The 17,870-nt window shown below is 35.1% G+C and overlaps 1 protein-coding gene across 2 annotated transcripts in view; it reads right to left on the bottom strand.

The window, feature by feature from the left end:
- LOC144453585 (pyruvate carboxylase, mitochondrial-like) overlaps positions 1–17,870 on the bottom strand; it is a 32,783-nt gene that overhangs the window by 3,179 nt on the left and 11,734 nt on the right. Inside the window, exons 1-14 of one of the 2 annotated variants that reach the window (XM_078144909.1) lie at positions 13,021–13,064; positions 10,435–10,552; positions 9,878–10,148; positions 9,472–9,634; positions 8,680–8,862; positions 8,036–8,273; positions 7,549–7,773; positions 5,575–5,731; positions 5,064–5,304; positions 4,503–4,752; positions 3,385–3,629; positions 2,675–2,854; positions 2,111–2,359; positions 660–803 (exon numbers count right to left, since the gene is read on the bottom strand). In XM_078144909.1, the coding sequence (XP_078001035.1) occupies positions 660–803; positions 2,111–2,359; positions 2,675–2,854; positions 3,385–3,629; positions 4,503–4,752; positions 5,064–5,304; positions 5,575–5,731; positions 7,549–7,773; positions 8,036–8,273; positions 8,680–8,862; positions 9,472–9,634; positions 9,878–10,148; positions 10,435–10,552; positions 13,021–13,050 (2,694 nt within the window). In that variant the 5' untranslated portion in view covers positions 13,051–13,064. Of the gene's footprint in view, positions 1–659; positions 804–2,110; positions 2,360–2,674; positions 2,855–3,384; positions 3,630–4,502; positions 4,753–5,063; positions 5,305–5,574; positions 5,732–7,548; positions 7,774–8,035; positions 8,274–8,679; positions 8,863–9,471; positions 9,635–9,877; positions 10,149–10,434; positions 10,553–13,020; positions 13,065–17,870 lie in introns of those variants that run through there. The other variant, XM_078144907.1, reaches the window with a different exon arrangement.

The following is a 17,870-nucleotide window of genomic DNA, read 5'->3' as shown; positions in this document are numbered from 1 at the left end:
TCTGAATGTAGCTTTGAGTAAACATTACTCTATTGTCATGGAAATAATTTTCCAAGGTGTGAATCTGCCCAAGTTCAATATAGTCTTGCATAAATCTACAAACCACACGATACTACGCAATATTTCGATGGGAAAGTTTGCTATTCTACTGACAGAATCATCAAATGTAATAGACGACTTGCAATATCGGCACTTGAACACTCATGCGAACTTGAAGTTGTTTAAACAACAAAAACTTGAGAGTACCCAAAGAGGGACTTCTGTAGCTTTTGACGTAACATTGAAAGTGCAAGAGACCCTTGTAGCATACCCTCAGCAAGGATTGAGCTGATAATCCCCTAATTAACACCTTGGAACAATACCTGTTGCCAATCTGTGTGTCACTTGTCTGTGTCAATGCATAGAGCAATGCAGGTGAAGTATCCTAGCTCTGTCACATGATGAGATTTAACTGATTTACCTCAGAGTAATATTTATTTATAAACAAGTTGTAGATGTCAGTCATTTGTAGATAATCAAGTTTAAGAATTTACAGCACGTTTATAACCCTCTTCAGGTCAAGCACTGTTAAGAGGTATTTGCTGTGGCAAGATATACGGATCATCTACCGATCACAGCAATGATACGGAATGACATCTACTAATGAACACACAACATACCTTGAGAGCTTCTTTGTCTTTGATGTGTATTGATCTTAGTTGGCCATTCAGTTCAAAGAATACCTCCCTTTCACCAGTCTTACTATCTAGATCCCCTACTGCCAATGTCTTGATGTGGAGTGTCTTTCCTCTCTCCAATTCAATCTAGATTAAAACAAAGAGGACTTTATTGTACTGTCTGCATCTTTGTTCTTCTTGTCTGGTTTTTCCGTCCTTGTCATCAATTTGATTACCATACTAAATGATATTTAGGATCACATGATATTGTCGAAATGTTCAGCTTTGTAATGGAATGTTGTTCACAGCATGAAGGACTACTGGAAACTTGGCAAATAATTAGTCAAAAAGCCCCTACTTGCTAATACAGACACTAAATGCTACATACACTATAAAATAATGTATACCCCACCACTTATGATAAGGGTTGGTTCAATATCTACAGACAACATGTAGTTTTGATGCAAACATATCATTTGTACTGATAGTGAATTGTGAGTAGCTGGTAGATACTCTCACTATCATACACTTGTACTTTGTGCACATAACATTTCTTCATCAACTTTTCAAACAGCCAAAAAGTTTGCACCTGACACTCCTCAAACACCCAAAAGGTTTGCACCTCACATTCATCAAACACCCAAATGTTTGTACTTCACACTCATCAAACACCCAAATGTTTGTACCTCACACTCATCAAACACCCAAATGTTTGTACCTCACACTCATCAAACACCCAAATGTTTGTACCTCACACTCATCAAACACCCAAATGTTTGTACCTCACACTCATCAAACACCCAAATGTTTGTACCTCACAATCCTCAAACACCCAAATGTTTGTACCTCACATTCATCATACACCCAAATGTTTGTACCTCACACTCATCAAACACCCAAATGTTTGTACGTCACATTCATCATACACCCAAATGTTTGTACCTCACACTCATCAAACACCCAAATGTTTGTACCTCACACTCATCAAACACCCAAATGTTTGTACCTCACACTCATCAAACACCCAAATGTTTGTACTTCACATTCATCATACACCCAAATGTTTGTACCTCACACTCATCAAACACCCAAATGTTTGTACCTCACACTCATCAAACACCCAAATGTTTGTACCTCACACTCATCAAACACCCAAATGTTTGTACCTCACATTCATCATACACCCAAATGTTTGTACCTCACACTCATCAAACACCCAAATGTTTGTACCTCACACTCATCAAACACCCAAATGTTTGTACCTCACATTCATCATACACCCAAATGTTTGTACCTCATATTCATCATACACCCAAATGTTTGTACCTCACATTCATCATACACCCAAATGTTTGTACCTCACATTCATCATACACCCAAATGTTTGTACCTCACATTCATCATACACCTAAATGTTTGTACCTCACATTCATCAAACACACAAATGTTTGTACCTCACACTCCTCGGCAATTTTTGGTCCTATAAGGAAATGTCTTGTATGAAGACATTCAACTGGTCCATACACACTATGGAAATCAAGGAAATCATCCAAGACTCTGGGATAGAGGGCAGCACTCATCACGTCACAGGGTCGGACTGAGCTGCCATGTTTCTCTACCAATTCTTCTTCCAAAGTCTCGAAGTCCATGGGTGGTAAGCTAGCACCAGGACGACCATCTACAGTGGGGAGTCCTCGGAGAATCTATCAAAGGACCCAAAACAGGTTACTCCAAAATTTTTTTAAAAAGTTATTCAGTTTGTGACCTGTTTTATGATGTGATGTATGAGCAAATATGGAAAACATCTCATGAAGGTCATACACAGGTCAAAGTTGACAGATTTGATACATAACAGTGCAACTGTTGTAACTAAGAATCCAATGTTGAAGTCTATACACCAAGTTGGATTCAAGATTTGTGGCAAACATAATGACCTCTATTCTATATATTTACTGCGTTCCTTATAACATGCCGGGCGGGCATACACCTGTAAGGGTCAATTTGACTTGACAACTTGCCTTGCTTCTGAGAGGTTCTGGGAATCCTCCATATGGTTCACCAATATAACCCTGCATGAATTCCACAACAGATAGTGGGAATGATAAGTCTTCAGCTCTGTCAATAACTTGTTCCTCTGTCAGTTTATTTTGTACCATAAACTGAGCCAAGTCTCCAACTACTTTAGATGAGGGAGTCACCTGTGGACAGAAAAAAACATGGAAAACAGAATTAGCATACTACCACTAAGGAATATATAATTAGTTATTCCCTAAACTCATCTTGACACAATTCATCCAATACTATAGATTATACTATGTATATGTTTGAATGGGTAGAATAATTTTAGTATCTTCTCACATGGAATCAAAACAGTAATCATTTTGTGGTTTCGTTATGCCCCTTTCCTGATAGCAAGGAGTACACTTTTGTGATCACTGTCCTTCCCTGATAGCAAGGAGTACACTTTTGTGATCACTGTGTGACACAAGTATAAGTAGTTTGTCAAAGGTCATCTTTGAATAAATAAAATAAACATCAATTTGTACATATAAATGCCATTCAACTGTTGATTTCCTAATTTCTACAATACCTTTTCTAAGAACAAACATTTATATTTTAGTTCAGAATGAATAATTTTTTTCATACATCTCCAGGAATGTCTGGATGTAATCCACCTGGGTCACAAAGAGGTCATGAGAATTGGAAGCATATTACTGTTACAACCAACCTTGACAACATCTCCTAACAGCCGATTAGCGGCTGCGTAAGATTTCTTGATTTCTTCAAATTTACTTCCAAGTCCGAGACTGAAAGCTTGGAACTGTAGATTAGTGTACTGACCACCTGGGATTTCATGCAAATAGACATCAGAGCTACCACTCTTCATGGTGACACAACATTCAAATGGCGCATACAGCTGTCTTGTTACTTCCCAGTAGTTACTGTACTGACTCACATTATCCAATGGGATTCCTGTCAATTTGCATTGGATCAAACAAATTTGCATATCAAAAAATAACAAAACGTGATTGGCTTGTGTGATCTGAATCTGATTCTTTCATCGAACCATGTACATTATTGTGAGTTTTAACTCAGACACGTGGTTTAACTAGAGAATTATGGGTAATACATGCAAATGCAGGAAATTCAAACTAGTACCTTACAGAGTACTGACTTTTCTTCGAGCTTTTGTTTTTTTATTCCATTTTGCATAAAAAATTTAAACAAATTAACTAATTTTGAAGTTGTTGCTTGATGCATTTGTACACAATGTACTGATTATGATGTAAATAGTCATGTATATAATAAACAATGAACTGGTCTAATCATGGCTGTTCAAATACTGATTAAGTATATCTACCCCATAAACATTCAATAACAGGGCGCCCTCTGGTGACAAAATACATCTTTTACAGTACATGTTATAACGATAGTAGTCTCGCTGCCAGACTCGTGACTATCGTCCCTAATCTTTTTATGTATGCCGAGTGGCTTAGCTGCAAGAAGAGAGGGACAAGTCCCTCTCTTCTCACGGCTGTGCTGCTCGGCATACAAAGCTTAGGGACGATAGTCACGAGTCTGGCAGCGAGACTAATGTTACAGGAGCCATTTCTATGAGAGCTGAAATGACTCAGCAATAATTTAATAATACAAAGAGTGAATACCAAAATGCACATTGCCTCCTGTATTTGGATGATGGAGACATTTTTAAACACTGCAGGATACTAAGTTTATATATACTGGGTGATTATTATGAAATGGGTTGATAGAAACATAAAGACCCTGGTAGTGTCTAATTTTATTTGAAAGGTCCATGCATAAACAATGACCATTCATGTTTCTTACCAGTATCTTGATTTGTACCCTGCACAGACGCCACCAAAGCTCCCATACTGGGCTGTGATGTCATACCAGACATGGAATCCACGGCAACATCAACAACATCAGCTCCTGCATTGGCTGCAGCCAACATGGCTGCTACTCCAGCTCCTGAAGTATCATGGGTATGGACATGGATGGGGACGTCAGGGAATTTATCACGTAGGGTTCCAATAAGTAGAGTGGCAGCTTGTGGTTTCAGTAAGCCTGCCATGTCCTAAGGAATACAGGGAATATTTATGGAGTATTTCATCATTCTGGAACATAATTATGATCAATGATTGTATGGCACACACAGCCATTCCAGAAATACTTGCTGATGTGAAGTAGTTCATGTTTATTTTGAAAATTATGTACACAAATTCCCAACTGGTGTTTCAAAAACATTTCCATGCATCAAATATTGTTGGAAATATAGTAACCCCTCATGTAGAGTACACACAATTTCTGTTTTGACCATCTTTCTAGCACTGCTGATAAAAGTTAGGAATTCAAGAGCTAGGAAAGAATCAAGAATGTTGTATTTACCTTAATGCAAAGTACATGAGTTCCTGCTTTCACCAGTTCATTAGCTAAGTTGACGTAGTATTCCAGGGAATATTTCTTCCTACTAGGATCTGACACATCACCAGTGTATGAGATAGCAGCTTCAACTACACCACCAGCTTGACCTGCCGCTTCCATACCAAGGATAAGATTTGGCAGATAGTTTAACGAATCAAACACTCGGAAAATGTCCATTCCATGGTCCACTGCCATGTCACAAAATCTACAGGAACACAAATGTTTGGACATCAGAAATATGCAATATTTTATGTATTTATCTTGGTATTGTTCTCTCATCATAATAGCACCTCAATACTAAACTACTATTTAGTTTCATGGGCTGGGATAGGGAATCTCACAAAAAATGACATTTATGTGAAGGGATGATACACATATTTGTCACCTGAATGCATCCATGAAAACCTGTACTACACAATGATAATGAGAGTTCAGTTTAAATCATCAATCAATCTACTTTTATCAAGTTACTTACTTGTAGACAACATTATCTGGGTAATTTGTATAACCAACAGCATTAGCACCACGAAGCAACATCTGAAACGGTATATTGGGGATCTTTCTACGGAGAGTTTTCAAGCGATCCCATGGACATTCATGTAGGAATCTCATAGCTACATCAAAAGTAGCACCTGTGGAATAAAGACAACTTGATATAAGGGCTAAGATAAAGATGAAACAACATGGCAGGGCAGAAAATGTAAATTAGAGTGTGTATACATTGGAGTACCTCAGGTAGGTGTCAAGTCATTGTGGTTTATTGTCATCCATGAGGCTTGACCCAGGGAGGTGACAAGTCACTCTGGTTTATTGTCATTCATGAGGCTTGACTCTGGGAGGTGACAAGTAACTCTGGTTTAATGTCATCCATGAGGCTTGACCCAGGGAGGTGACAAGTCACTCTGGTTTAATGTCATCCATGAGCCTTGAATCAACAAGGTAATTCTCCATGAATCTTGTGAGCAGCTATTACAGTAATAGGCAAAGTAAAAAATACCGCCAATGGCGTTGTAGCACAACTGTACAGTTTTTTAAAATGTTTATCCATATGCTAGTCCATGCTAACAATAGGTGTTCATTTGCTGAATAACTATCCAGTTGCCTATCCAACCATGTTGCTATCTTTACGATAAATGCTATCGTTTGGCTGTTGCTATGGGTGTGGTCATGTTGTTAGATATATTTGCATACATTTATGTATGTTTTTGTTCACTTATGAATGAATTCCTAATATTGTCTTTGCAATACACGTGATCATTTGGCTGTTGCTATGGGTGTGGTCTTGTTGCTAGGGTATTTGCATACATTTTTGAATGTTTATTCAATTGTCTATTAAACCCCATTGTTATCTTTGTGAAATACACCACCGTTTGGCTGTTGCTATGGGCGGGGTCATGGTTACTAGGGTATTTGCATACATTTTTTGAATGTTTATTCATTTGTCTTTCTATTCCTGTTGTTATCTTTGCAATACACGTGATTATTTGGCTGTTGCTATGGGTGTGGACTTGTTGCTATGCAAATTTACATACATTTTTTGAATGTTTATTCAATTGTCTATTAAACCCTGTTGTTATCTTTGTGAAATACACCTCTGTTTGGCTGTTGCTATGGGCGTGGTCATGGTTGCTAGGGTATTTGCATACATTTTTTGAATGTTTACTCACTTGCCTACCAGATGATGTTGTTATTTGACCAAAGTATACTACCATTTGGTTGTTGCTAAGGGTGTGGTCGTGGTTGCTAGGGTCAATTTTGTCCAAAAAAATGAAGAAAATCTGCAGATTACCACTTTCGGAACCATCTCACCAAGTTTCAGACTCATTGACCAAGTACTTTTTGAGATATAAGTTTTTGACCAAAAATGAACATTCTTACACCTAATTTGCATATCACTCATGAAATTATTGTATGCTTAATATATCTTCATCCATACATCCCTAGATGCATCCCCATCAAATTTCAGCCCAATCTGCTCAGTAGTTTTGGAATTATAGATTTTTAACCAAAAAGACACATTTTTAGCCCTAATTTGCATATCACTGATGGAATCATCATGTCATGAACAAATCTTACTTTACACTTCCTAAAGAATCTTCCCACCAAATTTTGCACCAATCTGCCCAGTAGTTTCTGAGTTTAAGTTTTTTGACCAAAAATCACATTTTTTGACCCAAATCACACACCTGTGATGCGATCATTTTGATTTGAACAATTTCCCAACTAGACACCCAAGGTAATGGACCCACCAAATATCATGGCAATCGGTTCAGCAGTTTTTGACTTTAAGTTGTTTACACACACACACACACACACACAGACAGACAGACAGACGCCGGGCGATCCCTATAGCACTACTGAACCTCAGTTCAGTTGTGCTAAAAAAAGCACATTTTGCATAATTTAATCGTAGTGTTATTACATGACAATACTGTACACAATGACATACCTCCCCAGTTTTCTAAGCTGTATAAATTCTGAAAGTTGTGGGCTACAAATGGCGAGATGTTTTTCAAATCCAGAGTCCTGACCCTTGTTGCCAATAGTGACTGATGTGCATCTCTAAAGCTGGTATCCATTAGCAGCAGTCCTTTGGTTTCCCTGATGGCTTTGGCAAACTTTTCTGGCCCATGTTCTTCTAAATAGTTCTTCCAACCTTTAGGTGGCTGTGTGCCTATGAAGATACAATCATGCATTATCACTTAGAACTATTTGCAGAAAATTATTACGGGAACGGCATAAATTGTGGACTAGTTTTGCACCTCAGCAGGCTCTAAATTGATAGTATTTGAGACAAAACATGATTGAGATCTGGGAACAGAAGACACTTTGTTGACAAATTAGTAGTCAATAACAACAACAAAAAGAAGAACAAAAGATATTGGTGTTGTCACAAAGGCTGTAACTCTCACAGTAATACAAACACAAATTCTAACCTCTGATTGGTACATCAGGCAGTGGTGGTTCAACATCAGCTGGAGCCAAACCAGTAGAGAGAGGTGTGGAAGGCCCGTTCACCATCACATGACCTAAATATTGTAGCAATTTGCCGGCCCTGTTCTGAGTTGGTTTAAAACTGAACAGTTGTGGGTTTGCATCTATGAAGTATGTATTGACAGAGCCTGTCAAGAACTCCTCATGTTGGAGCACATTCCTCAGGAATGGCATATTTGTCTGTGTGTTACAAGAAGAAAGACTACAATTCATGAAGTAAAGGCCATTTGACAAAATATGTTTTAATCTATTTTATACTAAATATGTGGGATAAATAAACAACAATTTTTGACACAGAATAGCTGTACATTTGGTCATTTTATACATAAATTATTTTAATCATTTACTAAAACAATAATTCAAATATATGGATTTTTTTCAAATAGTTTTAGTTCAAAATATGGATAGTTTTCTGAAAAACAACATTTTGTTCAGCTGACTTTGATTGCAAATATTTACATTTGTGGCAATTAAAACAGCAAATGATTCAAAACACTAACAGTATTGACTTATCTACAGATTTCTGATTTGGTAAGTATAATGCTCTTTCACACAATTATAGAGTTTTTATATCCTAGTCACTGACCTTCACTCCTCGGATTCTAAACTCCTCCAGTGATCGTCTCATTTTGGCTGCAGCAGCTTGGTGGTTTCTAGCATGTGCTATCACTTTAACCAGTAGTGAATCATAATGTGGTGAGATTATAGCACCAGCAAAGGCCGAGGCACTATCAAGTCGTATACCCATACCTTCACCACTACGGAACACCTACAATAATCACAGATAAGTTTTTTTTTAATTTCTCCCTTTTTGGGGCTTTAACTGTCATTATTTGATAATAAACTGTCAATATTAAAATGAAACAGAAAGACTAACTTTGATATGTATACTTTCAGAGTGTAGCTGTATAGTGATTATTGTTTACTCAATGTACTTTGCCATGAGGGATTACATCATCTGATAATGTATAGGATAATACATAAATAAATACATAAATTATGAAAATAATTAAACGCAATGATTCATTTATATATATATATATATATATATATATATATATATATATATATATATATATATATATATATATATATATATATATATATATATATATATATATATATATATATATATATATATATATATATATATATATATATATATATATATATATATATATATATATTTATCATATGGTTAATGCCAATATTTTTATCTCTAATTCTTCTGGATCATAAACTATATCAAAAGTTCAAATTTCCTTTGAATGTTTGTAAAAGAGTTACAATGTATTCGAAAGGAGTCACAAATGGTGCACAAACAATGAGAGAAAGTCTTAAATTTGTTATATGTTGTGATCTGTCTCAGTGTACATACCTCAATTCTACCAGTGTCTGGTTGGAAATTTCTAGCTGGATCTTCTGTAGTGATACGACATTGGATAGCACAGCCATTCAGTTCAATATCATCTTGCTTTAAGTGAAGTTCGTTTAGTGTTTTGCCTTCTGCTATTTTGATCTGTGATTGTACAAGGTCAACGCTGTAAATTGACAAGTGAGATGGCAGTCAGTTGTAATTAATGTGTTTTGAAAGAAATTGAGGTGACAAAGTGCAGGTATTCACAGAGATTGAGGGATGATTATTTGAAGAAGGGTGACAAATTGTTGAACCAAGTGACAATAACAATATAAACACACTGAAAGAGTCATATTCACAAAAGCAGCAACATATTGTACATTTACTGTAACCATAAAACAAATATCAGGTGAAATAAATGTCTTACCCAGTGACTTCTTCTGTTACTGTATGTTCAACCTGCAGTCTAGCATTGACTTCTATAAAGTAGTGTTTTCCATTTTCATCCATCAAGAATTCAACAGTTCCAGCATTTTGATAGTTGACATGTCTGGCCAGTTTGACTGCATCATCTGTCATTCTCTTTCTGACTTTTGGATCAAGTGCCGGTGCAGGTGCAATTTCCACCAGTTTTTGATGTCTACGTTGTACAGAGCAGTCACGTTCAAACAAATGAACCACATTACCCTTACCATCACCTGAATTTTAAATTGTAGATAACAAATCAAAGTAACATGAGAATCAATAAATGAATTTTTATTTGTTCAAGGATTTTTCTTCTAAATTTTCAAAAGGAGACATTTCAAAAGTCATCCCTTCCTACAAGACCACAGTTTGTAATTTGCTGATGAGATTTCACTTTGCTCTACACAATGCTGTTTTACCCAAAATATTTTTTGCACCAATCTTGTGAAACTGTTTAAACAAAGTATTTGTACTTATAAGTATAAGTATTTCATATTATCCAAAATTTATGGATCTTACCCAGAATCTGTACTTCAATATGTCTTGGTCTTTCAATAAATTTTTCAATAAACATGGACCCATCTCCAAATGCTGCAAGTGCTTCAGAACTGGCACGTGTGAAACTTTCATGAACATCCTAGAACAAAAATAAACACAAAATGTAGTTACAGAATATATGTTTCATTTATATTTCTCCTTTCTATATGATTCATAATCCATGACTAATTTACTGCATGGTTACTGGTTATGTTTTTCTCTGGATATTAATGATTTTATACCAATTCAATTTTCTAACAAAAACAGGACAATGATTGCAAATGTTTCAGAACCTTTTCATTTTTGGCAATTATAGCTTATTCTCTGTGAGTATCAAAATAAATACTCTGTGGCACCAATAGCCTTTTAACTTGATTATGGACAAACTATTTCTTTGACTTCCAGTTGTTTACACACACACACACACACACACACACACACACACACACACACACACACACACACACACACTCTGACTGAACAAAGCATGTAACTTTTTATGCTACAACTAAATTATTCTACAAGAACACGGAAGTAAGACTAAAATGGTGACATCACTTTTATTACAAAAAAAAAGAGAAGTAGTGGGTATAAATACTTGTCAGCATTACGAATTGATTTAACTGTCAACACAGGCTAGATGACATGTAAGAACTTAAAACATAGTGGGAGCAACTGATACAAGGTAGCTCTGCTTTTTAGCTTTTCCTGTGTCAGAGTCAGAATGGTTACCATGCAGTGTAGACAACACAAACTGGTATCAATCTTATTACTGTTTTGTTATATTCCAATGGTATTCTCACATGCAATATGTAAAGTATACAACAACACATCTGTTGACTGTGGTTGGCGAGATCTGGATTACGTTCCTGACAATTTGCCATCCTATGCAACATTCCTGGAGTTATCAGGTAACCAAATCACATCTCTATCATCGGGTAGATTGGCAAGTCTTGGTAAACTACAGAGACTTGATGTAAAAAGCAACCAAATAGAAAGACTCCAATATGGCTGCCTGAGAGGACTACAACAACTCAAAGTATTGGTCCTAAAGTCAAACCAAATTTCTATGATTGATGCAAACGTCTTCAAGGATGTGTCAAGACTAGAAACACTAAACATTTCTGACAATGATATCTCATTGATTCCATATCGTCTGTTTTCTCCTCTCAAAAACCTCCTGGTTCTGGATTTAAGAGCAAATTCGATAACACAATTAGCAGATGACACTTTTGCAGACCTGAAGAATCTACAAATATTAGATCTGAGTGAAAACGACCTGCAGTGCTTTCCAAATCAACCACTACAACCATTGCTAAATATTGAGATCATGAACTTTGACATGAGCAAATTCAGGAACAACTGCAGTGACATTGATTTGAGAGCCTTTCCGAAGCTTAGGAAATTTTCTTTCCAAAGCATTGGTGTTTTCAGTGATATTGAGTCCACTGTGTTGAATATGAAATTTGGAGAAAATGTCTTGGAGGAATTGGATCTATCTAACAATTATTTTATATGTCTACCAAAGGAAATATTCAATGAACTAAGAGTTTCAAAACTATATGCTGATTCAAACTTTTGTTTTGAGAACTACTTATATGACTTTGACAATTCTTATATTGAAGTTCTCAGTTTGTCAAGCCAAACGACAGAAGTGCTTTTGACACCAACAGAGGTGGGAGATGTCCATGTAATTTCAACAAAGAATAATAATAAGACACCGTCATCATCAGTTTGGGACTTTACAAGGCTGCCATTGTTAAAAAATTTAGATGTAAGTTTCAATTATATTTTACATATTCCAAAGGGTTTATATACCTTGCAAACATTAAACTTGAGTGGCAACCCTTTTAAGGATTTTCACTTGGATACTTTTAATGATTTCCATAATCTAACAATATTGAGAATGGATGATTGTAAATTAGGTCGATATACAATTGAAGCATTTTTAGACATTCTAAAGAATATTTCAACTTTACAATATTTGTCTATAAGTAACAATGGCCTAAAGGGTGAACTTCCTAAACATGCTTTCACACGCTTCACTTCTCTAAAAGTCTTGAATATTTCCCACAATAGAATTGGTTCAATTCATTCTGAAAGTTTCACTTCTCTAATAAAACTTGAGGTTTTAGATTTGTCTTACAATTACTTTGATAACCTTCCTTATGACAGTGTTTCTATGCTGACAGCTTTAAAGATATTTAATATGCGAGACAGTTATGTGTACACTAAAGTTTACCTTCTAACAGACTCTTTCAAACATCTTAATCTGACAGAATTATCGTTGTCTGTTTTTGGACGAATTGGTTTTCAAATTCGATCACTTCAACATCTTTCATTGGAAAGCCTCAATGACAACTGTATTGATATAGGAGAAATCTTTGGTAACGAAACCCAACTCAAATCACTAAAAATTGAGTATACCTGTCTTTACTTCAGAATAAACATACAACACCAAATTTCTTCTTTGGTTTCACTGACACTAGAGGAAGTATATTTAGCTGACCCAGCGTATGTGCTCATATCCCATTTTCTAAATTTTTTCCCAAATTTGAAAGAACTTACTCTTATCAGTGTGCAAGACATCATAAACATGGAGAATCTTTTAACTAATTTGCCAAACTTAGAAAAGTTGTACCTAGAGGATACAAGAATAACTGAAATCAATACCAAAGATATAGCAACCTTAAAGAATTTGACAACTTTGAACATTGAAAAAAATCCTTTAGTCTGCTCTGGATGTAACATGGAGGAGTTTGTAGATTGGTTGAAAAATGACAGAAAAGTACAGATCCTACATCCGATAATGTGTGCACAACCAGATAATATGAATGGAAAGTTGGTTTTTGATCTAAAATTTGGATGGAAATGTAATCTAGCATTTATGATTTCAGTACCTATCGCTTGTATTTTTGCTTTTTCAGCAATTTGTATTGGACTTTGTGTTCACTTTCGTTGGTATATACGCTATGGTTGTTTCCTCATCAAACTAAAGCGAGGTGGTTATCAACTCCAAGTCAATGATGAGGAGCAGCCATTGAATATCAGATATGATGCATTTGTTTGTTACAATAAAAATGACAGAGATTGGGTCATGCAGCAGTTAGTTCCTCATTTAGAAAATATTGATCCACCTAATTTCAAACTGTGTTTACATGAACGTAATTTTATGCCAGGTATTGATATTTTTGAGAACATTCTTGAAAGTATAGAGACTAGTCACAAAACTATGTTAATACTGTCACCTGGCTTTGCACAAAGTGAGTGGTGTTATTTTGAGATGAGAATGGCACAGGATCATTTATTTCAACAGAAGAGAAATCTCCTCCTTCTTGTGTTGTTACATGAAATTCCTGATAATGACATGCCAAGAGTTTTACGAAAGATGTTACTAACCCAGAAATATATCAAATGGACTGAAAATGTAGTTGGGCAAAGACTTTTCTGGGAGAAATTAAAAGTTTCATTGAGATCTGAGAACACAGTTAACCGAGTTGCAAACATGTGAGATGGCCCCAAAATGTACACTCTCCTTATACCTTTGTACCTGTATGATTACAAACATTTTTCGTTGTAGCAGTTACCAGACATTATTATAACAAATATGACTATTTGATAACATGTTTACGATGTATCTTTTATAGTTTATTTTGACATTATGAAGAATTTTAAATAAATTGAGATATTTTGTTGCATTTGTTGGAGTTTGCAAATAGATGTCTTGTTGAGATCTGATGTTGTTTAACTTGTATTTGTATTTGTACACTTGATAATTTATTTGTTTTGTTTTCAGTTCTCCTTTACTTAGCATAGCTGGATTTGATTTAAAAGACAAATCAAAGATTACATACAAGCTTTTCTGTATATGGGTGTTGACAGGGTTTATGATACTGGTTAATTATTTGAATAAAACATATATAGAACTGAACAATGGATGAATGGAATAGTTTTGTTTGTTCTGATGTTAGGTTTTCAAACTTAACACCCACTTAGTTTTAAATACTTTATTCTCTTCATATTTATTTTTCCAATTGACAGTATTGACAGTGATAACATTAGCATTCCTGTTTTGTTAAATTGTATTGGAACCAGCACAATCTAATTAAAATTTGATCAAAGACAAGGCATGATTTACTTCAATTACTGGATTTCCTGACTACCACTGTTTGTCCTTTAAGTTCCCTTTTTTTGACTATCGTAGTTACCTGATAGATATAGACAAAAGAGAACAGAAACAACATGGAGAGAAGATGTGAGACTTATAGTAATAAGAAAATGAAGCCTTCTCCTTGATTGGATTTTAATTGTTTTAATCAAGTTAATTGGCACCACAAATACTACAAATCAAGAATGTTTGTCTTTCCAACATCAGGTGTGTATTGACTCACATCTTTCACTGGTGTCATGATCACTAAGAGCAAATCTCTTATCAGGTGATGTGTACATATGTACATACTTCACATTGCTCACTTTTTTCCTAAATTCATAGAAGCTGAGGAACCATATAAGAAATTTTAGAACTTTGATATTTTTGTTGTAGAAGCCTAGAAGGAAGTAATGCATACAAGAGATGACATCACTTTTTACTTCTAGAAAGAGGTCATCACAGGTCAAGGATTTCTCATTCATATTCAAATCTATTCATTGACATGAATTCGGAATACAAAAGTTTTGTCGCTACGTTCCAACCAGTAAAGGTACAAACACTGTCTGAATTTCTGTACCACAGTTCTGCTTTTTGCTAAAACTGCTTTTCCTGTGTCTGTGTCAGAATGGTTACCATGCAGTGTAGACAACACAAACTGGTATCAATCTTACTACTGTTTTGTTATATTCCAATGGTATTCTCACATGCAGCAATATGTAAGGTATACAACAATACATATGTTGACTGTGGTTGGAGAGATCTGGATTACGTTCCTGACAATTTGTCATCCTATGCAACATTCCTGGAGTTATCAGGTAACCAAATCACATCTCTATCATCGGGTAGATTGGCAAGTCTTGGTAAACTACAGAGACTTGATGTAAAAAGCAACCAAATAGAAAGACTCCAATATGGCTGCCTGAGAGGACTACAACAACTCAAAGTATTGGTCCTAAAGTCAAACCAAATTTCTATGATTGATGCAAACGTCTTCAAGGATGTGTCAAGACTTGAAATACTAGACATTTCACAAAACAAGCTCACAACAATTGCAGATTATGTATTTTCTCCCCTCAAAAACCTACAAATATTGAATATCAGTGCCAATTACATCAAGACATTGTCAACTTCATCACTTGGTGGGCTGATCAACTTACAAGAATTATACCTCACTGAAAATCAGATACAGAAACTAGCTGATAACACTTTCCAAGACTTGAAAAAGCTGAGAATATTAGACTTGAATGGAAATTACATGTTGTGTTTTCCATATAAACAGATAAAACCACTGGGAAATATTGAGGTTATGAAGTTTGATGACATTGAATATGATACTAGTTACTGTAACGATACTAAAGATATTGAAATGAGTGAATTTACTCATCTTCAAAAACTGTCAATTTCTTACAATATTTTACAGGATTCAACTTATTTGTACAATGTGAAACTTGAAGATGGTGTACTACATTTAGATGAATTAATTTTATCTGGGAATGAGGCTAAATGTCCACCTAATGGAACATTTAGAGGAGTGTGGGCCTCAAAACTTACTCTTGATGTTACAGGTTATGATAGAGATAGTGTACATGAATGTTTGGAGGGTTTTCTACATGCAATTCCAAGCCCTGAACTGAAAGTCCTAAGTTTGTATTACTCAGAATTTCTTCCTTTCAATATCACTAAAACTACTTTCAGAAGTTTAGAATTTACACAGATAGAAGAGCTCATTCTTTCACATAATAATTTAAATGACGTTTTGCTTGATGGTGTATTCAAATGGTTACCTTATCTGAAAACTCTGGACTTGAGTTCAAGTTTTATGAATAAAATACAGAAAGATACATTTAAGGGCTTGCACAACTTGAAAACATTGACACTCAGTCATAACTTATTTACTGTTTTTGAATTACAAGTTTTTGATGATTTAAAAAGTTTAACAACTTTGCATATGGAGAACTGTGATTTAAATGTATACATTGTAGATTTATTGGAAAATTTAAGAAATATTTCAACTCTAGAATATTTGTATCTGAGTCATAACAACCTGCAAGGTGGACTGCCATCTGATGCATTTGGTCAGATGCTAAACCTCAAAGTGTTAAATATATCCCATAATAAGATAGACTCAATACATTCTCACAGTCTGTCTTCCCTAACAAAATTGCAGACATTAGATTTGTCTCACAATTCTTTTAGAATGTTGTTTGATCTATTTTTCATCATACCACCTAATTTACAGTCACTAAATATGGAGGGTAATGAGATATACCAGCACCCAATTTTATTCTTTCCTATGCCTACACCTTTACGAAACCTTTCTTATCTAGCAGAATTATCAATATCTCTCTATCGCATTCATCATATGGATATAGATATTCCATCACTTCAGCATCTATTTATTGACAGTTTTGATGAAACTATTTGTATTGATTTTTTAACAGTTTTTGAAAATGTCTCAGGGTTGCTAACATTAGTTGTCAAGAAGAGTTGTATTGAAATTTTTTATGATGAGTTACCAAATCAAGTTCCTTCTTTGATTTCACTGAAACTAGAAGAAGTCTACTTCCCAAACTCAGCTGAAATGCTGAAATTCCTAAATCTGTTCCCAAATATAAAGGAGCTATCTCTCATTGGTGTACAAGATGTTATTAACTTGGAAAATATTCTACAAATCTTTCCACACTTGGAAAAACTGACTCTTGTAAATACCAAAATCACAAAAATCAATCCACAGGCACTGACAGCCTTAAAAAATTTGACAACTTTGAAAATTGAACGTACTCCATTAGATTGTTCGAATTGTAATATGAAGGACTTTCTGGATTGGCTAAAATCTGACAGAAAAGTAGAGATATTACCATCTTCAATACAGTGTGCAGAACCAAATTATATGTATGGAAAATCAGTGTTAACTTTGACTTTTGGATGGGAATGTAATCTAGCATTTATGATTGCAGTACCCATTACTTGTATTTTTGTGCTTTCAGCAATTTGTATTGGACTTTGTGTTTATTTTCGTTGGTATATACGCTATGGTTGTTTCCTTATCAAACTAAAGCGAGGTGGTTATCAACTCCAAGTCAATGATGAGGAGCAGCCATTGAATATCAGATATGATGCATTTGTTTGTTACAATGAAAATGACAGAGATTGGATCATGCAGCAATTAGTTCCTCATTTGGAAAATATTGATCCACCAAATTTCAAACTCTGTTTACATGAACGTGATTTTATGCCAGGTATTGATATTTTTGAGAACATTCTTGAA

The sequence above is a fragment of the Glandiceps talaboti genome, chromosome 2, assembly GCF_964340395.1.
Source record: "Glandiceps talaboti chromosome 2, keGlaTala1.1, whole genome shotgun sequence".
In the NCBI taxonomy this organism is placed as follows: Eukaryota; Metazoa; Hemichordata; class Enteropneusta; family Spengelidae; genus Glandiceps; species Glandiceps talaboti.
This window is presented reverse-complemented; position numbering and strand designations above follow the sequence as displayed.